General features: G+C 40.6%; 1 protein-coding gene across 1 annotated transcript in view; it reads right to left on the bottom strand.

The window, feature by feature from the left end:
- PFDN1 (prefoldin subunit 1) overlaps window positions 1-6,008 on the bottom strand; it is a 60,837-nt gene extending 54,829 nt beyond the window's left edge. Inside the window, exons 1-2 of the mRNA XM_082836889.1 lie at window positions 5,948-6,008; window positions 3,239-3,405 (exon numbers count right to left, since the gene is read on the bottom strand). Coding sequence (XP_082693015.1) covers window positions 3,239-3,405; window positions 5,948-5,980 — 200 coding nt within the window. The 5' untranslated portion in view covers window positions 5,981-6,008. The remainder of the gene's footprint in view (window positions 1-3,238; window positions 3,406-5,947) is intronic.
- Window positions 6,009-17,498: the final 11,490 nt, after the last annotated feature.

Raw genomic sequence — 17,498 nt, 5'->3', positions numbered from 1 at the left:
AACTCAATCAAGTTCTGCCCCCCACCCTCATACTGCCACCCACGTGCTCTACTAGCTAGAGGAACAAAAGCTCTGGTATCCTCCAGGAAAGTGTAAGTAAATCTGCCAGGCAAGATGGAAAAATCTTCCGAGAAGATAAGCTACGTCTTGAAAGATGAGAATTTCACAAGGGAAAGTGGGATACTGCAGGCCAAGAAGGACAGAAGGAGCAAAATCAAGAAAGCACAAAAACATGGCATGCGTGAGGAAACCCACGTGGCAAGGGTAGGGATAACAATTTTGGGTACATGTGCTACTACTTTCTACCCTCAGCCCATGACAGACCTCACTGATCAATTAAAGCATGTTTAAGTCCACATGAGACTCAAACTCCTTCTCAACAGATAACTCAAAATCAATGGAAGGAGGCAAGTCCACGAGATGAAATTTATGTGCTATCCTCAGCCTGGGAAGAGAAAGTGGTGGGATTTGAGGCTAGAAGGGTAAATTAAGAACAGATTATGAATGACAGTGAATGCTAGGCTAACAAGTTTAGATTTTATTCCGTGGGCAACCAAGGGTGAACACAGGATTTTATGAGAAATAATGACACGATCAACTCTGGCAGATGTCTGGCAGATGTGCAAAGAAAGCTTTTGGACCAACAGAATAAAGGCAGAAAGAACAGTTCAAGAAGCTATACCTTCAGGACTTCCCTGGTGGCACAGTGGTTAAGACTCCATGCTCCCAATGCAGGGGGCCCAGGTTCAATCCTGGTCAGAGAACTAGACCCCACATGCAAGCCGCAACTGAGAGTTTGCATATCATAACTAAGGAGCCCACCGGCCGCAACTAAGGAGCACACGTGCCATAACTAAAGGAGTCCTTGAACCGCAACTAAGGAACCTGCCTGCCGCAACTAAGACCCGGCACAACCAAATAAATAAATTAAATAAATATTTTTTTAAAAAAAGAAGCTATAGCTTCTCAGTCCAGGCAACACACAATGAGGCCTGAATTTCAGCAATGGCAAAAATCTATTGCAGGTTCTAAAACAAAAATGTAATGTTTTAGATTTCATAATTCTTGGTGCCTTTTTTTTTTTAATAACTTTATTTATTTTTGGCTGCACTGGGTCTTCGTTGCTGCGCACCAGTTTTTCTCTAGTTGAGGCGAGCAGGGGCTACTCTTCATTGCAGTGCACGGGCTTCTCACTGCAGTGGCTTCTCTTGTTGCAGAGCACGGGCTCTAGGCGCGTGGGCTTCAGTAGTTGTGGCATGCCAGCTGTTGTTGTGGCTCACGGGCTCTAGAGCGCAGGCTCAGTAGTTGTGGCACACAGGCTTAGTTGCTCCACGGCATGTGGGATCTTCCCAGACCGGGCTCGAACCTGTAACCCCTACATTGGCAGGCGGATTCTTAACCACTGAGCCACCAGGGAAGCCCCTAATTCTTGGTTTTAAAACAAGTTTGGGAAGAATTAGTATTCTAATTAGAATTCCCTAATAATACTCAAAAAGGAAAAGAAAAGACAAATTAAGGGAAACACTAGAATTAAAGAAGTGAATCACAATTCAAAATTACTCAAGACTATAAATTCAGAAATAGATATTTCAGGTTTAGCATCAAGAAAGAGAACATCCTCATGACCAGACTAATACTCAGCAAGTCTTTTCTTCCTGAGGGCACTAATACTCTAGCCAACAACACTTCTTACCTTACATGCCCCTACAAATCCCAGTGAGAGGCAGAAAGCACAAAAGTCAAATTTAAAACCATATCTCAGCCTTTAAACTCTAAAATTCTTTGTGAATACAACCCATATGTAGCACTTTGGGCAGTATGCAAAAAAAGCAACTTCCTATCATTTCTGCAGAATGTTTAATAAATGAAAGTATTCTAATTAAAAATTAGAACTTCACTGTAGATCAAAAGGCCAAAGAGAAAAGTTTTTCTGTTTTGGAAAAAGAAATTCTTTAGCTGTTGCAAACAAAGGCTAATGAAATCCAGGTGCAACATATGAACAAGCATGCTCGAAAAGCTAGCATTACTGTTTTAAGACCTAAGGATATTCAAACTAAAGATAAAATTATCCTGTAGTGAATGCCAACAATGCACTTCATACTACATAGACACATATTCAAGGGTTCTACTTTGTTCTCATCCCAATTCTTTTGTGTCCCAGTAACAAACTCTCAAATTGGGATTATCTTCCTTTTAAAACAAGCTAAAATGAAAAACATAAACTCCAGCAATAAAATTTATTTGTGGTGTATTGTTTATTCTGAGAAAGCAAATCAGAAGAACAGTTTGTCATAATCAATCTCTTTTCCAGAAAGATATGGATTAGCTAGTCATGAGCAGGGTCTATTTCTCATGATGTCATTCTAAAGTCATCACTAAATGTTACACATGCCATGCTTCCTTCAAATCAATCACAAAACAAGTCATCCTAGACTGAGGTCAAATTCCTTTCCAACTAAAAGAGCTCCAAACTTAAGTAATGGTCCACTTACTAAGTAATAATCAGAGACCAAATTCCAGAAAAACCCTCCTCCTGTACCTCCCCCACCTAAAAAAAAAAAAAAAAAAATTAGTCTCCTTTTAGCTCAGTGTAATGGAATGTGACCTGTAGTTAAGGGGTTTTCCATTCCTATTTACTGCTTAGAGAACATGAAGCAGATCTATTCTCTCTCAGAAGGGTAATGTATTTTTTTAAAAGAAAAAAAATGAAGTGTAGGAGGTTAATCATATATAATAATTAGAACAAACAAAAGGTAAGTTGATTTACTAGATTTCTCATGTTCGACAGAATGAGTATATTTAAATCACAACTGAATGTTTATTTTTATTTTACAACCTGATCAGACATCTAAAAGATTTATGATTTGTGTGACTACTAATAACTAGGTAGGGAAGGGGAAGTTAAAACTACAACTACTTAAATAAATCTTCACACATGAAACTACTATAAACATCTTTTCACAACAAATCATATCTTTATCATTGAAGTTACACACTTAAGTACCTAAGCATGGAGAGAACAGGGAATAAATATTTTTAAAATGTACTTCACAGTTTAAAATTAAACACATCTATCTGGAGTTCAGTTTCTCATTTTTTAAAAAAAGAAGATATTTTACTAGGTGATCTTTAAAGCTGCTATGATACTTTAACGCAAGTTGTAAAGTGAACAAATTCTATGATTTAATTCAGACAAACCTCTTTGAAGATAATCCCCTTAAGGATATACTTTACTTACATTCTTCCTACACCTTCATACATGTTAGTCTCATCTACCAAAGTCATAATCTCTGTATCTGTAAGATGTGCATGCTTTTTCGTTCTGTTTAGCTGTTCAATCTGTATGTCTGCAAGCTTCACCTTCTGTTGAGTGTCAATCACTTTGGCTTGAAGCTCTGTGAAGGCCTAGAAAATAAGTCCGTGATTTAGTAGGTGCAACATTTTACAGGAAACATTTAAGTCAAATCTAAATATATTAAAATAAAGCCTGTTAACCAGAGACAAAGCTGTGAAATTTACCACAGCAAACATCAATAAAAATCAATATAATTGTAAACAATCAAGCCACTATGCTAAATACATTTGACTCTTGAACAATTCAGTGATTAGGGGCACTGACCCTCCGTGCAGTTGAAAATCCAAGTATAATTTATAGGTGGCAGTTCCTATACAGCAGTTCCTCTGTATCCTTGGTTCTACCGAGTGGATTCAACCAACTACACATCGTGTAGTACTCTAGTATAAAAATCTGCATACAACTGGATCCCCGCAGTTCAAACCAGTGTTGTTCAAGGGTCAACTGTACTGAATTTACTCAGTCCTCAGAAGATGCAACCTATTTGAAGCAGAACAGGGTAAATAATAACCATATCAAGTAGCAAGTATCCGAGGAGTAATAAAAGCACTAAATGCAAGTCACAGGATGAAACCCAGAGATCCAAAACAAGAAACATAAATGTAACAACTCACTACATCTGTATTACACAACTAGGTGTAAAGTACTTTCCCACATTTGTTTGAAATATTAACATGTGAATATTAATATGAGAATACTGACAGATATAATAAAGGTCTCATTTACTCTTTTCAATAATCCTGAGTTAGGGATGGCAGTTTCACCACCACAGTTTACAAATTAACTAAATGTTTTAAAGAGATATAAATGACTTGCACAGGGCTGAACAACTACTAAGTGGAAAAGCAAGTACTTAAATCCATTTCTTCTGACCTCTAGTTCAGGAATCTTTCTATTCTACTATCTACAGTAATATTCAGAAAATGAATATTTTAAGAGAAAAACAAGAATTTCAAAACATTGTTAGAAGAATTGCATCATGATCTTCATACGCACATACCAAGCCAAATTTGACACTTGAGCACCCGTACTCAAAGATAAAAGTTTCTTGGATACTCATGAAGTGCCTAGAATGACTTTCACATGCTCTCAAATTTATGCCTTAATAATAACATTTGCGGCTGCAATACACAGCAAAAGCTACTACTTAATTTTTATTCTCACTTTGTTCTCACCGACTAGTAAGGTTTCAAAAGATTCATTTTGGGGGGAGAGGAAGTGCCTAAAGTTTCCTACTAGTCTCCCCCTGCCGCGCCCCCACCCACCCCGGCCCCCGCCAAAAAAAAAACCTTATAAAGATATTAGAAGACCTTTAAACATGTTTCTTTTTCAATTAATTTCATTGGTTGTCAAAACTACCCAATTTAAGTCTGTAATCATTTTCTTAGTTTGCATTCACTGTCCACAGGTTTCCTAGCAACAAATTCAAATAATACTGAGCGGTAAGTCCATTCACAGCTGTACTCTATTGTTAGCTCTTTCACTAAACCCTAACTTAAATTTGAACTTTTAACAGAAAAAAAAAGGTAAACTTTTATAACACTTTAAGACACAGTTTGCTAAGGAAGCTGGCATATTGTTAATGCTAAGATATTACAGCACTAGAGACCACATAAGGACTAAAGGTACAAGTTTCAAACAAGAAGCAAGACACACACACATAAATCCTCAGAGCAATAATACGCAGCTTCATTTATTAGGTGGAAAAGCTATTTCAGCTGTCCTATTTCTTATGCAGAGGTTGACCAGGAGACAGCCTTAAGTAAAATTTGCTCTTCTAACGAACCAAAACTAATGGTCAAAAGGTGGGAAGTAAGGCAGAGAATACTGGATTCTAGTCCCAACCTTGGTCTGAGTCTTTTCTGAAACTGTTTCCTTTTCTAGAAAAGTATAGGTTTAAAGTAGGTTAAGTCTAGGAATCCCGACAACTCTTTAAGCTGCGAAAACGTTCCTGAGTAACAACACATTTATAGGCAATTGTTTGAAAAGAGAAAACCAATTCCTTCTGATACCGATTTTATCTGGAAAACTTTGTTTCTTTTTTGACAAGTCTTTAAATAAAAACGGGGGCGGGGGGGGGGAGCTAAGACCAAAGCCCTAAGATGAACACTGCTATGAGAATACCTAACTGAACTGTATGTAGCGACCTTACAAGGTATGGGATTGAAGAAGTGGCCTAAAAACACAGATTGGACTTGGATTTTTTCAAAGCAAATTAGAATGCAGAATTAGATGCCTCAGCTCGGGCAGCCGTCTCAAAGGGCTCCAGCTGGAAACGCTCACTTCAGGCCTCACTATGGAACTGAAAACTCCAAGCTCAACGAAAGGTCTCTGGAACTCGGAACTAGGGAACAGAAGAGCTATCGGCCCGTCAGACTTAACCAGGCCCAGCGCAACCGGCTCTTACCCAGCAAAGAGCAGCTCGCCCCGGACTCCAGCCTAAAGAGAGCCTGTCCCGCCTTAGGACTCTGGGAAACCATTCCCCATTTCCCTGGAGGCTTCCGCAGAACTCGAGTCTCACTCGATATTCTTGTCCACAGTCCCCTTAGCTTCCAAAGAAAAAGTCTCTGCCTGCTCAAGACCCTCTTTTACCTTCTTCAACTCCAAATCCACGGGGGCCGCCATCTTGCTTCACTCCTGCGCCTGCGCAGTGGGAGAAGGCCGGAAAGAGGATGGGGGAAGGGCGCTCCTTGACGGTTTGATTTCCCCCCTCCCTTCTGCGCCTGCGCATGAGTCTGGCTGCTCGGTTTTCCAACATTCTCCAGTGCTGGCAACCCCCGAAATATCCAGGATTCCGATTCAGAGTACATCTTCCCCACGTGACCTATAGGCCTGCCCTGTTTCTCCACATTCTTCCAAACACAGCACAACGCGCAGATTTCGTGTATGGTTTTAAGCATTTTGACAAATAGCTTAATTTGTGCTGCTAAATTGAGATGTATGTAGATTAGGCCAAAACCTCTTAAGTCATTCATGCCTTCGGCGAGTCCCTGTGCTGTCAGGCATGAGAGAATTGGCATGAGAGAGTCAGCCTGAGAGAATCAGCCTGAGCTTCAGGCATGGCAGTGTGGAGAAGACCAGAAGGCTTAGTTGAAGTGTTCTCCCAAAGAACTTATTTCTACTGAACGCTCCTGGAAGACCTTCTAGACATAGTGGTTCTCACGAGAGGCCACATTAGTTTGTTTAAAAAAAAAAAAAAAGATTCTCTGATCCTCATCCCAAACTTAATTACTTAGAATCTTTGCTGTGGGGCCCAGAAATCTGCACTTTTGCAAACTCCCCTTATGACCTGGTGCAAGTGGTCTGCAAACCACATTTTGAGAATCTGCTATAAAGTACCTGGCATTTGAACCAAAAGAGTAACTAGTAATTGGACTTCTGGACATGAAAGAAATATATGTCTTACCTACTCTAAAAATCTGTAGGGGAGAAGAAAGGGCAGGGAATTTGGAACTAGACAGATCTGTATTCAAGGTTTGGTCTACCTTGAGCCTAGGTATGTCTGGTTCCATATACTAGTTGTATAGCAATAGAGTTTGTCTCCTCATTTAATATGAGAATAACCCTAACAGGGTTATTCTGAGGAATAAATAAGATCAGGATGAAAAGCTCCGAGCATAACACAATGCACACAGTAGGTACACGATAAATAGTTGTAGTTAAGTTCATGTAGTTAGCATTGTTGTGTTTGTCTTCCAAACGGGCCACATCCTCCTTTATGTATTTTTTTATTTTTTACATCACATCACACAGACCATAAATAATCTCTCCTCAGACTCTCAAGACTACATCTATTCCTTTTTCAAGGCTCTTTCTATCTTAAACAAATTTTTTTTCGTATTAGACTTACTAGCAATCCAAGTGTCCATCAGTGAATGAATGTATAAACAAAATATGGTATATACCAGGGGTCCCCAGCCCCCGAGCCGAGGTCCAAGCAAAGCTTCATCTGCCTCTCCCCATCACTCACATGACTGCCTGAACCATCCCCCGACCCCACCCCACCTAGTCCATGGAAAAATTGTCTTCCATGAAACCGGTCCCTGGTGCCAAAAATGTTGGGAACCGCTGGTATATACATAAAATGGAATAGCATTCAGCCTTTAAAAGGGATGAAATTCTAATTCTACTTAGAATTCTAATGCTGCAACACGGATGAACCTTGAGGACAGTACGCTAAGTGAAATAAACCAGTCACAAAAAAGACAAAATACTGTATGATACTGTTTATATGAGAGACTTAGAGTAGTCAAAATCATAAAGACAGAAAGTAGAATGGTGTTGCCAGGGGCCAGGGGGAAGGGACAGAAAGGGGAATTCTTGTTTAATAGGTATAGAGTTTCAGTTTTACAAGATGAAAAGAGCTCTGGAGATGGAAAGTGGTGAGGGTAACACAGCATTATGAATGTTTTTAATACCACTGAACTGTACACTTAAAAATGATTACAATAGTAGATGTTATATTATGTATATTTTACCACATTAAGAAAATGAAAAAATGTATTTATTCTTCTTTCAAATCTACATGTTCTTTTCTTTTTCATAATGATATGCAGTGATATGTTCTTGCCTAAGTGAAAATAATTAGAACATAATGAACATAATTATTTTTAAGTTTCTTTACAATGTTTTACCACCTGAAGTTTTTTGGGTGTGAATTCTTCCACTGGGGGCGTCTGCTAGTCTTTCTTATGAGACTTGATTTTCTCATTTGACTCTTAAGTTTTTGATTAAGTTCCTATCTTCAGTGTCTAGCATGTCCTGGACGATGGAAACATCTCACATTCTTCTTTTTTTTTTTTTTGGCTGCGCCGCGCACCTTGTGGGATTTTAGTTCCCTGACCGGGGATTGAACCCGGGCCCTCAGCAGTGAAAGCGCCAAGTTCTAACCACTGGACCACCAGGGAATTCTTCCACATTCACTTCTACCAGAGCCCTGTGAGAGACATGAGTTCCAGACCAATTTTTAGGGTGATTCTTGACACCACATGAGTGAAGCAAATTTAGCGAAAAATAAACTTTGCCCTGAGCATAAAGTTGGCAGAATGTGTTATACATTTATAGACTGGCAGCCACTGTAATATGTTTCCTTTTTTTTTTTAATATTTATTTATTTATTTATTTGGTTGTGCCGGGTCCTAGTCGTGGCAGGCAGGCTCCTTAGTTGCGGCACGTGAGCTCCTTAGTTGCGGCATGCATGTGGAATCTAGTTCCCTGGCCAGGTATCAAACCAGGGCCCCCTGCATTGAGAGCACGGAGTCTTAACCACTGTGCCACCAGGGAAGTCCCTGTAATATGTTTCTATTTGTCCTTTTTATTTGGGCCTTCAAAATAAATATTTCCTTTCTCTCTCCAGAGCTTCTAAAATGGCAGGAAAAGACTGTCTATGAAAGCCCTAAAGAGTCTGCAGTCCTTGGACTCTTGCCTGGAGAATAACCGCTCTGTGCTTGCTTCTATTATTTTTATTTAAAAAGAAAAAAAAAACAAGAACAGACTTCACACTGAAAGCTTCACTACTACAGGGATATACTCCTTCTGAGGTTCAAACAGTCCACAGTGGTGGAATTTAAAAGGTGATCCTCTATTACCCTTCGGCTCTGCTAATCCATGCACAATACACTTACTTATTCATTCAACAAATATTTATTGAACATCTGTTAGGCACTAATCTAGGGCCTTGGGATATAACAATTAACAAGAGACAAATTCCCTGACCTCATGGAGCACACATTCCAGTGGGGAAAGACAAACAATAAACATGCAGGGACTTCCCTGGTGGTCCAGTGGCTAAGACTCTGCTTTCCCAATACAGGGGGCCCAGGTTCGATCCCTGCTCAGGGAACTAGATCCCACATGCCACAATTAAAGACAAAGATCCCGCACGCAGCAACAAAGATCCCGCGTGCTACAACTAAGACCCAGCGCAGCCAAATAAATAAATATTTTTTTAAAAAAAGATCGTATGTTCCAATAGCTAGAATAAACAAATCTATTTTTTAAAAACATGCAAACAAATAACTTCATATATTAATAAGTATTATTAAGAAGAAAATAGCAATGTGGTTAGAGACTGACTGGGTGGAGGCCCCTTAGGTGTGGGAAGCTCTCTGGAAGGCCATAACATTTGAGATGAGACCTGAAAAATAAGAATTAGACAGCTATGCAAAGAGCTGGGGAAAGAGCATTCCAGACAGAAGGAACAGCAAGAGCAAAGGGTTTAGGATGGGAGTAAGCTTGGCATATTTGAAGAACAAAAGGAAGACATCAGTGTGGCTGGATGGGGAGAATGGTAGAAAACAATTGGTATTCTTTTATTTTTTTTTTTGGCTGCGTTGAGTCTTCGTTGCTGCACGCAGGCTTTCTCTAGTTGTGTTGAGTAGGGGCTACTCTTCATTGCAGTGCGTGGGCTTCTCATTACAGTGGCTTCTCTTGTTGCGGAGCACGGGCTCTAGGCACACGGGCTTCAGTAGTTGTGGCTCATGGGCTCAGTAGCTGTGGCTCACAGGCTCTAGAGCGCAGGCTCAGTAGTCGTGGCACATGGGCTTACTTGCTCTGCGGCATGTGGGATCTTCCCGGACCAGGGCTTGAACCCGGGTCCTCTGCATTGGCAGGCAGATTCTTAACCACTGTGCCATCAGGGAAGTCCCAGAATGTTATTCTGAGTGTGATTGGAAGCCATTGAATAATTTCAAGCAGGGGATTGATATGATCTGAAGAGATTGATATGATTCTATTTTAAGGAGACCATTGTGGGTTCTAGGTGGAAAATAAATTGGAAGGAGCAAGTGTTGAAGCAAAGAGACCAGTTAGGAGACTACTCCAGTAGTACATGAGACAGATGCCGATGGTCTGGGTGAGGATGATGACGATGGAGGTAAACAGAAGTAGTTGGATTCAGGTAGAGATTACTGAACTCAATGAAGGAATGGATTGGGGGTAGGGGGTTGGCCATGAAATAAAGAGAGGAATCAAAGATGATTTGTAGGGACTTCCCTGGTTGTCCAGTGGGTAAGTCTCAGTGCCCCCAATGCAGGGAGCCTGGATTCGATCCCTGGTCAGGGAACTGGATCCCACGTGCATGCCACAACTAAAGATCCTGTGTGCCGCAACTAAGACCCAGCACAGCTTAAATAAATAAATAAATAAATATTTTTTTAAAAGATGATTTGTAATCTCCAAATAAGTATGCTGAGTGAAAGAAACCAGACGAGAAAGAATAACATGCTGTATGATTCCATGTCTAAAGGTCTAGAGTATGCAAATAAATCTAAAGTGACAGAAAGAAGATCAGTTGTTGCCAGGTAGATTGGGGGTGGTGGAAACTAAGAAGGAGGCAGAAAGAAGGGGTTACAAAGGAGCATTAGATAACTTTTGTGGTGATGGATATATTTATTATCTTAATTATTAAGATGGTTTCCTAGGTGGGAATTTATCAAAGTGTACACTTAAATATATTCAGTTTATCATATGCAATTATACCTCAATAAAGTTGTTTTAGAAGGAAAAAAAAGACTACTAGGTTTTTGACCTGAGCAAACTTGTTGAGTGATATGTCTTTTACTGAGAAGAGAAAGTTAGTTCTTATGATATAGCCTACATGCAGTCTCAAAGCCACTCTCCAGGAATAATAAGAATAATCTTTCCTCCTGTGAATAGACTATATTTGTTAGAGTATAGGTTCAGCTGCTGTAACAGAGTTCCAAAATAGCAGTGGCTGGAACAAGATAGAAGCTCATTTCTCTCCGTTACAATCATCCAGACAAAAGCAACACAGGGTAAGTATGTGAGTTCTACAATGCCAGAGTTCCCAGGCTCCATCTATCTTATCCATGTGATCCAAGATGACTCATCACCACCATATCCATAGCTTAGCTAGAAGGAGGGGGAAAAGGACAGGGGAGACTCACTCTGTCCCTTTAAAGGCATATCCCAGAAGTTGTAAATGTGGCTCTGTTTGCATCATATTGGCCCAGAGAGAATCACGTGGCCATTCCTGGTGACAAGAAAAACTGAGAAATGTAGTTATTATTGTGGGCAACTATGTGACTAGCTAAACACCAGGAATTATATTATTATGAAAGGGAAATAAAAGAGAGATACTGGGGAAAAATTAGCAGTTTCTGACATGGGAGCTTTTCAGCTTACAAAGCCATTTCTCATTAATCAAGTTATTTGATCTTAACAACTTTCTACGATGGATACTCTGAAGGGTTCATTCCATTTGAGAGAAAGTTTAGCAGAGTGGTTAAGAGTATAGACTTTGGAATCTGACCACCTAGTTTCAAATCCTGTTTCTACTGTTTACTTGCTGTGAGATCCAAGGAAAATTATTTAACCTCTCAGGGCTTCTGTCTCTTCAACTGTAAAATAGAGATAATAACAGTACCCATCTCATAGGTTGTTATCAGGATTAAATGAGATAATGCATGCAAAGTTCCTGATATACAGTTATACCTAATCTACATTAACTATTATTTGGTGTCAGGTATTGCAAACATACAGATAAATAAAAGAGCATTTCACAGTACAGTGGGGGTCACAGATAAACAGAGAGTTATAAAAGAATATGAAAATTTTTCTGTAGAGGAAGTAACCCCAGGAGTTGGAAGAACACAGAGGAGGGGCTCCTAACCCAGGAGTCTTGTAGGAAAAATAAGAGTTTGTGGCAAAGAAAAGAGAAACAATATTCCTAGAAGAGACTAAGACACCAAGGCAAGAGCCTAGTGTCTTTGGAGAAATACAAATTGTTTGGTATGCCTGAAGCACAGAAGCATGTCAACCACTGAGAGAAAGGGACAGAGAGGTGAGGGCCAACGGTGGAGGGCCTCCCAAGTCAAGCTCATTGAATGCAATGCAATGGTCATTGAATACAATGCAATGGTCATTAAATACAATGGAATGCTGTAAGCAAGGGAGTGACTGGTCACATTTACACTCCAGAAAATTGTGGTGGCTGCTTTAGGTGGAGTGAGAAGAAGATGAGAAACCAGATCAGAACTTCTGGTTTTGAGCAGCCTTCCAGACAGCAAGGGGCCAAAACTAAGGCAGTGGAAGAGAGGAGAGCCCCAGCGTTCATCTGCTTTTCAAAATTCCTTTCCTGTCTTTAGCAAGTTCTCTCTTAACCTTGCCTTACCTCAGCTGCTTTTGCATCACTTAATTTACTACAGAAATATCCTCTTTGATAACATTTCTATATACAGGTGATCAACCATCATGGTTTGTCCAAGACTATACCAGTTTTTGCACTGAAAGCCCTGTGATCTGGGAAACCCCTCAGTCCTGGGCAGGCCAGGACAGCTGGTCAACCAACCTATAGAGCTTTACGGAGAGACAGTGTAATGGTTAAAAGAAAAATTCTGGACCCAGATTGCCTGGATTCACATCCCAGCCCGATCATGTATCAGGTACAGGACCTTGAGCAAGTTACTTTACCTCTCTGTAGTTCAATTTCCCCACATGAAAAATGGGGATGCTGCAATGTAGTAACTGCCTCACAGGGTCATTGTGAGGATTAAATGGGTGAATATATAGAGGTGGCCCTCTATATCCATAGATGCAAAATTCAAGGTAAGGGCTGACTGTAAGGAACTTGAAAATCCTGAGATTTTGATATCTGCAGGAGCGGAGGAACCAATCCCTGGTGGACACTAAGGGATAACTATACTGAGTATTTACAATTTAGATTGGCACCTGGAACATTGTATTTTTCATGACTATTTTGAAATTGTAGCTGTAATAACCATACTGCCTTCTGGTTTATTTCACTTCCGTCCCACACATCCCCTTGCTCTGTCATTCTTTCTTGGATGTCTCCAGATCCTTCACTTGAAGCTCTCAGTCACCTCACCCAAAGATGGTGAGAAAAAGTAGTTCTGAGACTCGGATCTGTGGGTAGCCTCTGAGAGCATTAAATTGAATTAAAGAGAATTTAAGGTTTTTAAGACTCTTTCCCAAGTGGGCTACTTCCTGATATCTTCAGGAAGGGGGAATTTGCATCTGTTTCCTTTGACAATGAATTATGCACAATGGTCTGCCTAGTAGTAGGGTGGGATGGGGTGGAGCATTTGTACGGCTTATATGGTTCTGTGAGGGCTTTAGAGACAGGGATAGGGCGTGATCCTTCCCAGTGACACATTTGCCAAGAAACTGAAGTAGCTCTTCTAGCTGGCTAAGTTAGGTTTGGGGCTGGGACATTCCTAGGAGGGAAAGGGAAGCCTTAGCTGTGCTTACCAAACAAAATAGTCACTGTAAACTACAAGGAGAGGAAGTGAGTTGTCCTAAACGGGAACTGTCAGCGGCTTTTCCCAGGCACCTTGCCACATTTGATTCAATCTGTTTATGAAAAGTCCAAAGAAAATGAGTATTTTCAATCAATCTGATGATTTAACCTTGCCTAAGAGATGAAGCTGGGTAAGAGAGCAAAACAAAGACTGAGATAGTTATCCCATTGGTCACCAGAGAAAGTGAGGGGGTGGGGCCTGCCAGAGGTGAGAGTCAAGGATAGGAGACTCAAGAATCGGGAAGCAATAAGGTCAGGGAAATCAAAAGCCTAGTGGAGAATCCATGTCTCTATCGCCGCAGCTCACCCCAAATGGAAAAAGTTCATTGTCCTTTAAAACAGGAAGAAGAATACAATGGGGTTGGGTTGAGATCTGGACAAAACTCCACATGAAGTTTTTAAATAGGCACCAAAAAGCATCAACACAGAAGAATGTTTTTCTACCCTCAGAGCTGTACTTAGGATGTGGTGACTAAAGCTTTTCCCCAGAGCACCCACATTTAGCAGCTCCAAATTTTTTAAATAAAGATTTTTAAATTATAAGAAGCTTAAATTTTTAATATTTTTCCTTTTATAAATTAGAACATGAGTGAGCGTAGCACCTAGTAAGCAGGAAACTTAGTTGAAACAGGAAACCACACATCATTCACCTGTTACTAACTTGCATATGTAGCCACAAGCAATTCCAGACTTACATTTGACCAGTTTAGCCTCCAAGTGGAAGGAGACAAGGCTTCTTTCCTTTATGGTTCCAGAAAGAGTCCCAGAACTGGATTTTCCGGGCCTAAGTTGATCATACGCCCATCTTTGAAATAATCACAATAGCCAGAGGCATGGAATGCTCTGATTGGCCAGGTGCAGGTCATACAGCCATTCCTGGAAGGTTAGGGGTATCAGCCGCACCCAAAAAGCATGTGGACTGAGGGAAAAGTGTCTTCTTTACCAAAGAGTAAAGTATAAGTATCAAAGGAAGAGGTGATGGATATCACAAATAGGGAAAAAAAAAAAAAAAAAAAAAAGGTGTCCACTACACCTTAGTTGCCAAAATTTCAACTTTTTCAATCCTCTCTCCTAATGAATAGGCCAATTCCATTTCGATAGGTACATGAACTTTATGATAGTGAATCGCTATTCTTCCTGAGATAGTGGAGGTCAGGGACTTCAAGGAAACAGTCTTGTTTTGCAGTGGAGTCCTTGGATCATTGGATGTGGAGGGTCACATCCAAGGGGACTGAATCTAAGACTTAGTGTTGTTTGGTTTTTCTAGCTCAGGACACTAAGTACTATCTCTTTGTTTTATTAAAGACAAATTGTATCAGCCACTGTTGATAGGGATGTGGAAGTTACCACTTCCTTTTGTCCCCTCAGCTAAGGTCAGATGCTAAGGTCAGCTTGGGCTTGGGAAGATGGCAAAGGGTAGCTGGCTGTGGGTGAGTAGCCTCCATGACCTCATAGGTCTTTGTCTTTTTAACCATAAGGATTAGTAGAATACATAAGAAGTCACAAGCAGGAATACTTATCCTGAAACAGCAGCATCTGAGGACAGAAAGCCACATAGAATTAGACGGTGAACTTTGCAATGGATCCTAATTAGTCCATCTAATTTGTCACATACTTATTTCCATTGTGTTCCGACATCTGAAGTTTAGTATAAAATTTCCAGGAAAAAATCCTAGACTCAGAGAGCTGGAAGGGACCTTTGAGTTCTTCTAGACTACCCCCTTACTTTATAGTTGAAAATATAGAAAATATACAGAAATATGTAGAAAAATATAATATAGAAATACAGAAAATGAGGCTCACAAAGGAGAAGTGGCTTGCCAAGAACACAGCAAATTGGTATTCAAGCTAAGAGTAGCGCCCCGGAGTCTTGGATTCCCTTCCAGAGTTCCTTCCATTCCACCCTGTGGCCTTTCTTGGGTGGATCCTGGCAAGACTATACTGAGTCTCAAAAAGAAGAATTTAGAATCAAAAGCCTCCCTTTGTCTGGGGAATATGGGACTCCTTTTTGTACCCAGTTACCCTCGACTGCACTTAAACGTACAGACCTTGGAAAAGGGCTTCAATCCCAGGGCACAAAGAGAAGTTGAGATAGAAACAGCTCTAGGCCTCTGCTCCCTAGAAGCAAGATTAACCTGGTGTTCTTTTAGATTTGGACTATGCATTGGGAATTCTGGGTACTCCATAAACAGAGCCATGCTGCGTGGCTTACGGGATCTTAGTTCTCCCACTAGGGATCAAACCCACACCCTCACAGTGAAAGTATGGAGTCCTAACCACTGGACTACCAGGCAATACCCCAGCAATCTTTGAAAGCACTGATACCTGGGCCCCTCCTCCTGGAGAGGTGGATTCAGTAGATCTGTGCTGGAGCCCAGAGAATCTGCATCTTTTAGAAGCTTACCAGGCTTAGAAGCTGCAGCTCTAGAAGAAAATGTTAATGGAAATGCTTTTCTGGGAGGGAGAAAAAGAATTACGTCAAAACTTGGCACTTTAAAGCCATTCTGATGTAAACGCTTCAGGTGTTTATGACAAATAGAAAACGAGAATTCCTGGAAAGGGGAGGAAGTTGAAACCCAAGAAGCCATAGAGGGAACAAAGGAAATAGAAGGCGGCTGAGTTTCTGTTTTACTACATTGTGACCACAGCTTACACTCTGACAAATCAGCTCTTAGCCCAGACTTTGTTTCCCTGACTCTACCCTCCAGTGACAGATTCTGTGAATTCCCAGTCCTCAGGGCAGAAGAGCATTAATGCAAATCAACCATTTCTTGGCATTTTTATAGTTTTGAACCAAAAAACTAATCCTACATTGGCTTTGTCCATGTGTAAATGAAACAAATATTTAAGTACCTACAGGATGCTAAGTGCTGCTCTAGCAGTGAACAAAATAAACACCTTCCCAGTCCTCATGATCCTTAGAGTCTGGCATAGGTGGTGGATGCATATCATAGAACTTACTGAGAACTGGGGTTGTAAAGAGATCCTTCCCTTTATTTTAGTGGCTTCATCACACTACTTTCTCTTCTATTCCTAGACTACATCAAGCGTTTTCTTTCCTCCAGGCTTTATACGTGCTGGTTCTCCTCTAGAACACTCTTACCTGCACTCTGCCCATCACCTACAACTAAACTTATGGGTGTCAGCTTCAAAGCCCTTTCCATAAAGAGGCATTTAACTGACTCCACAATTTATGTATACGTTCTTTTTTATATTCTTTTCCATTATGGTTTATCACAGGATGTTGAATATAGCTCCCTGTGCTATACAGTAGGACCTTGTTTATCCATTCTATATATAATAGTTTGCATCTGCTAACCCCAAACTCCCAATCCATCCCTCCCCCATTCTCCTCCCCTTTGGCAACGATAAGTCTGTTCTCTCTGTCTGTGCTGACTTCACAGTTTAAAGTAGCTGCCCTGGGGCTTCCCTGGTGGCACAGTGGTTAAGAATCCACCTGCCAATGCAGGGGACATGGGTTCGAGCCCTGGTCTGGGAAGATCCTACATGTTGTGGAGCAACAAAGCCCGTGTGCCACAACTACTGAGCCCATGTGCCACAACTACTGAGCCCGTGCTCCACAACAAGAGAAGCCACTGCAATGAGAAGCCCGTGCACCACAACAAAAGGTAGCCCCCTGATCTCCGCAACTAGAGAAAGCCCACGCACAGCAATGAAGACCCAATGCAGCCAAAAATAAAATAAATAAAATAAAATTTTTAAAATAAATAAATAAAGTAGCTGCCCCTGTTATTCTCTCTCAGAGCACCTTATACTTTTTCTTCATGGCATTTATCACAGTTTTTTTAAAATTTTTATTTATTTTATTTATTTATTTTTGGCTTCATTGGGTCTTTGTTGCTG

Source organism: Leucopleurus acutus (genome assembly GCF_964270905.1).
Source record: "Leucopleurus acutus genome assembly, chromosome: 3".
NCBI classification, from domain to species: Eukaryota; Metazoa; Chordata; class Mammalia; order Artiodactyla; family Delphinidae; genus Leucopleurus; species Leucopleurus acutus.
Note: the sequence above shows the minus strand (reverse complement) of the source record. Positions and strands in the feature narration are given on the sequence as shown.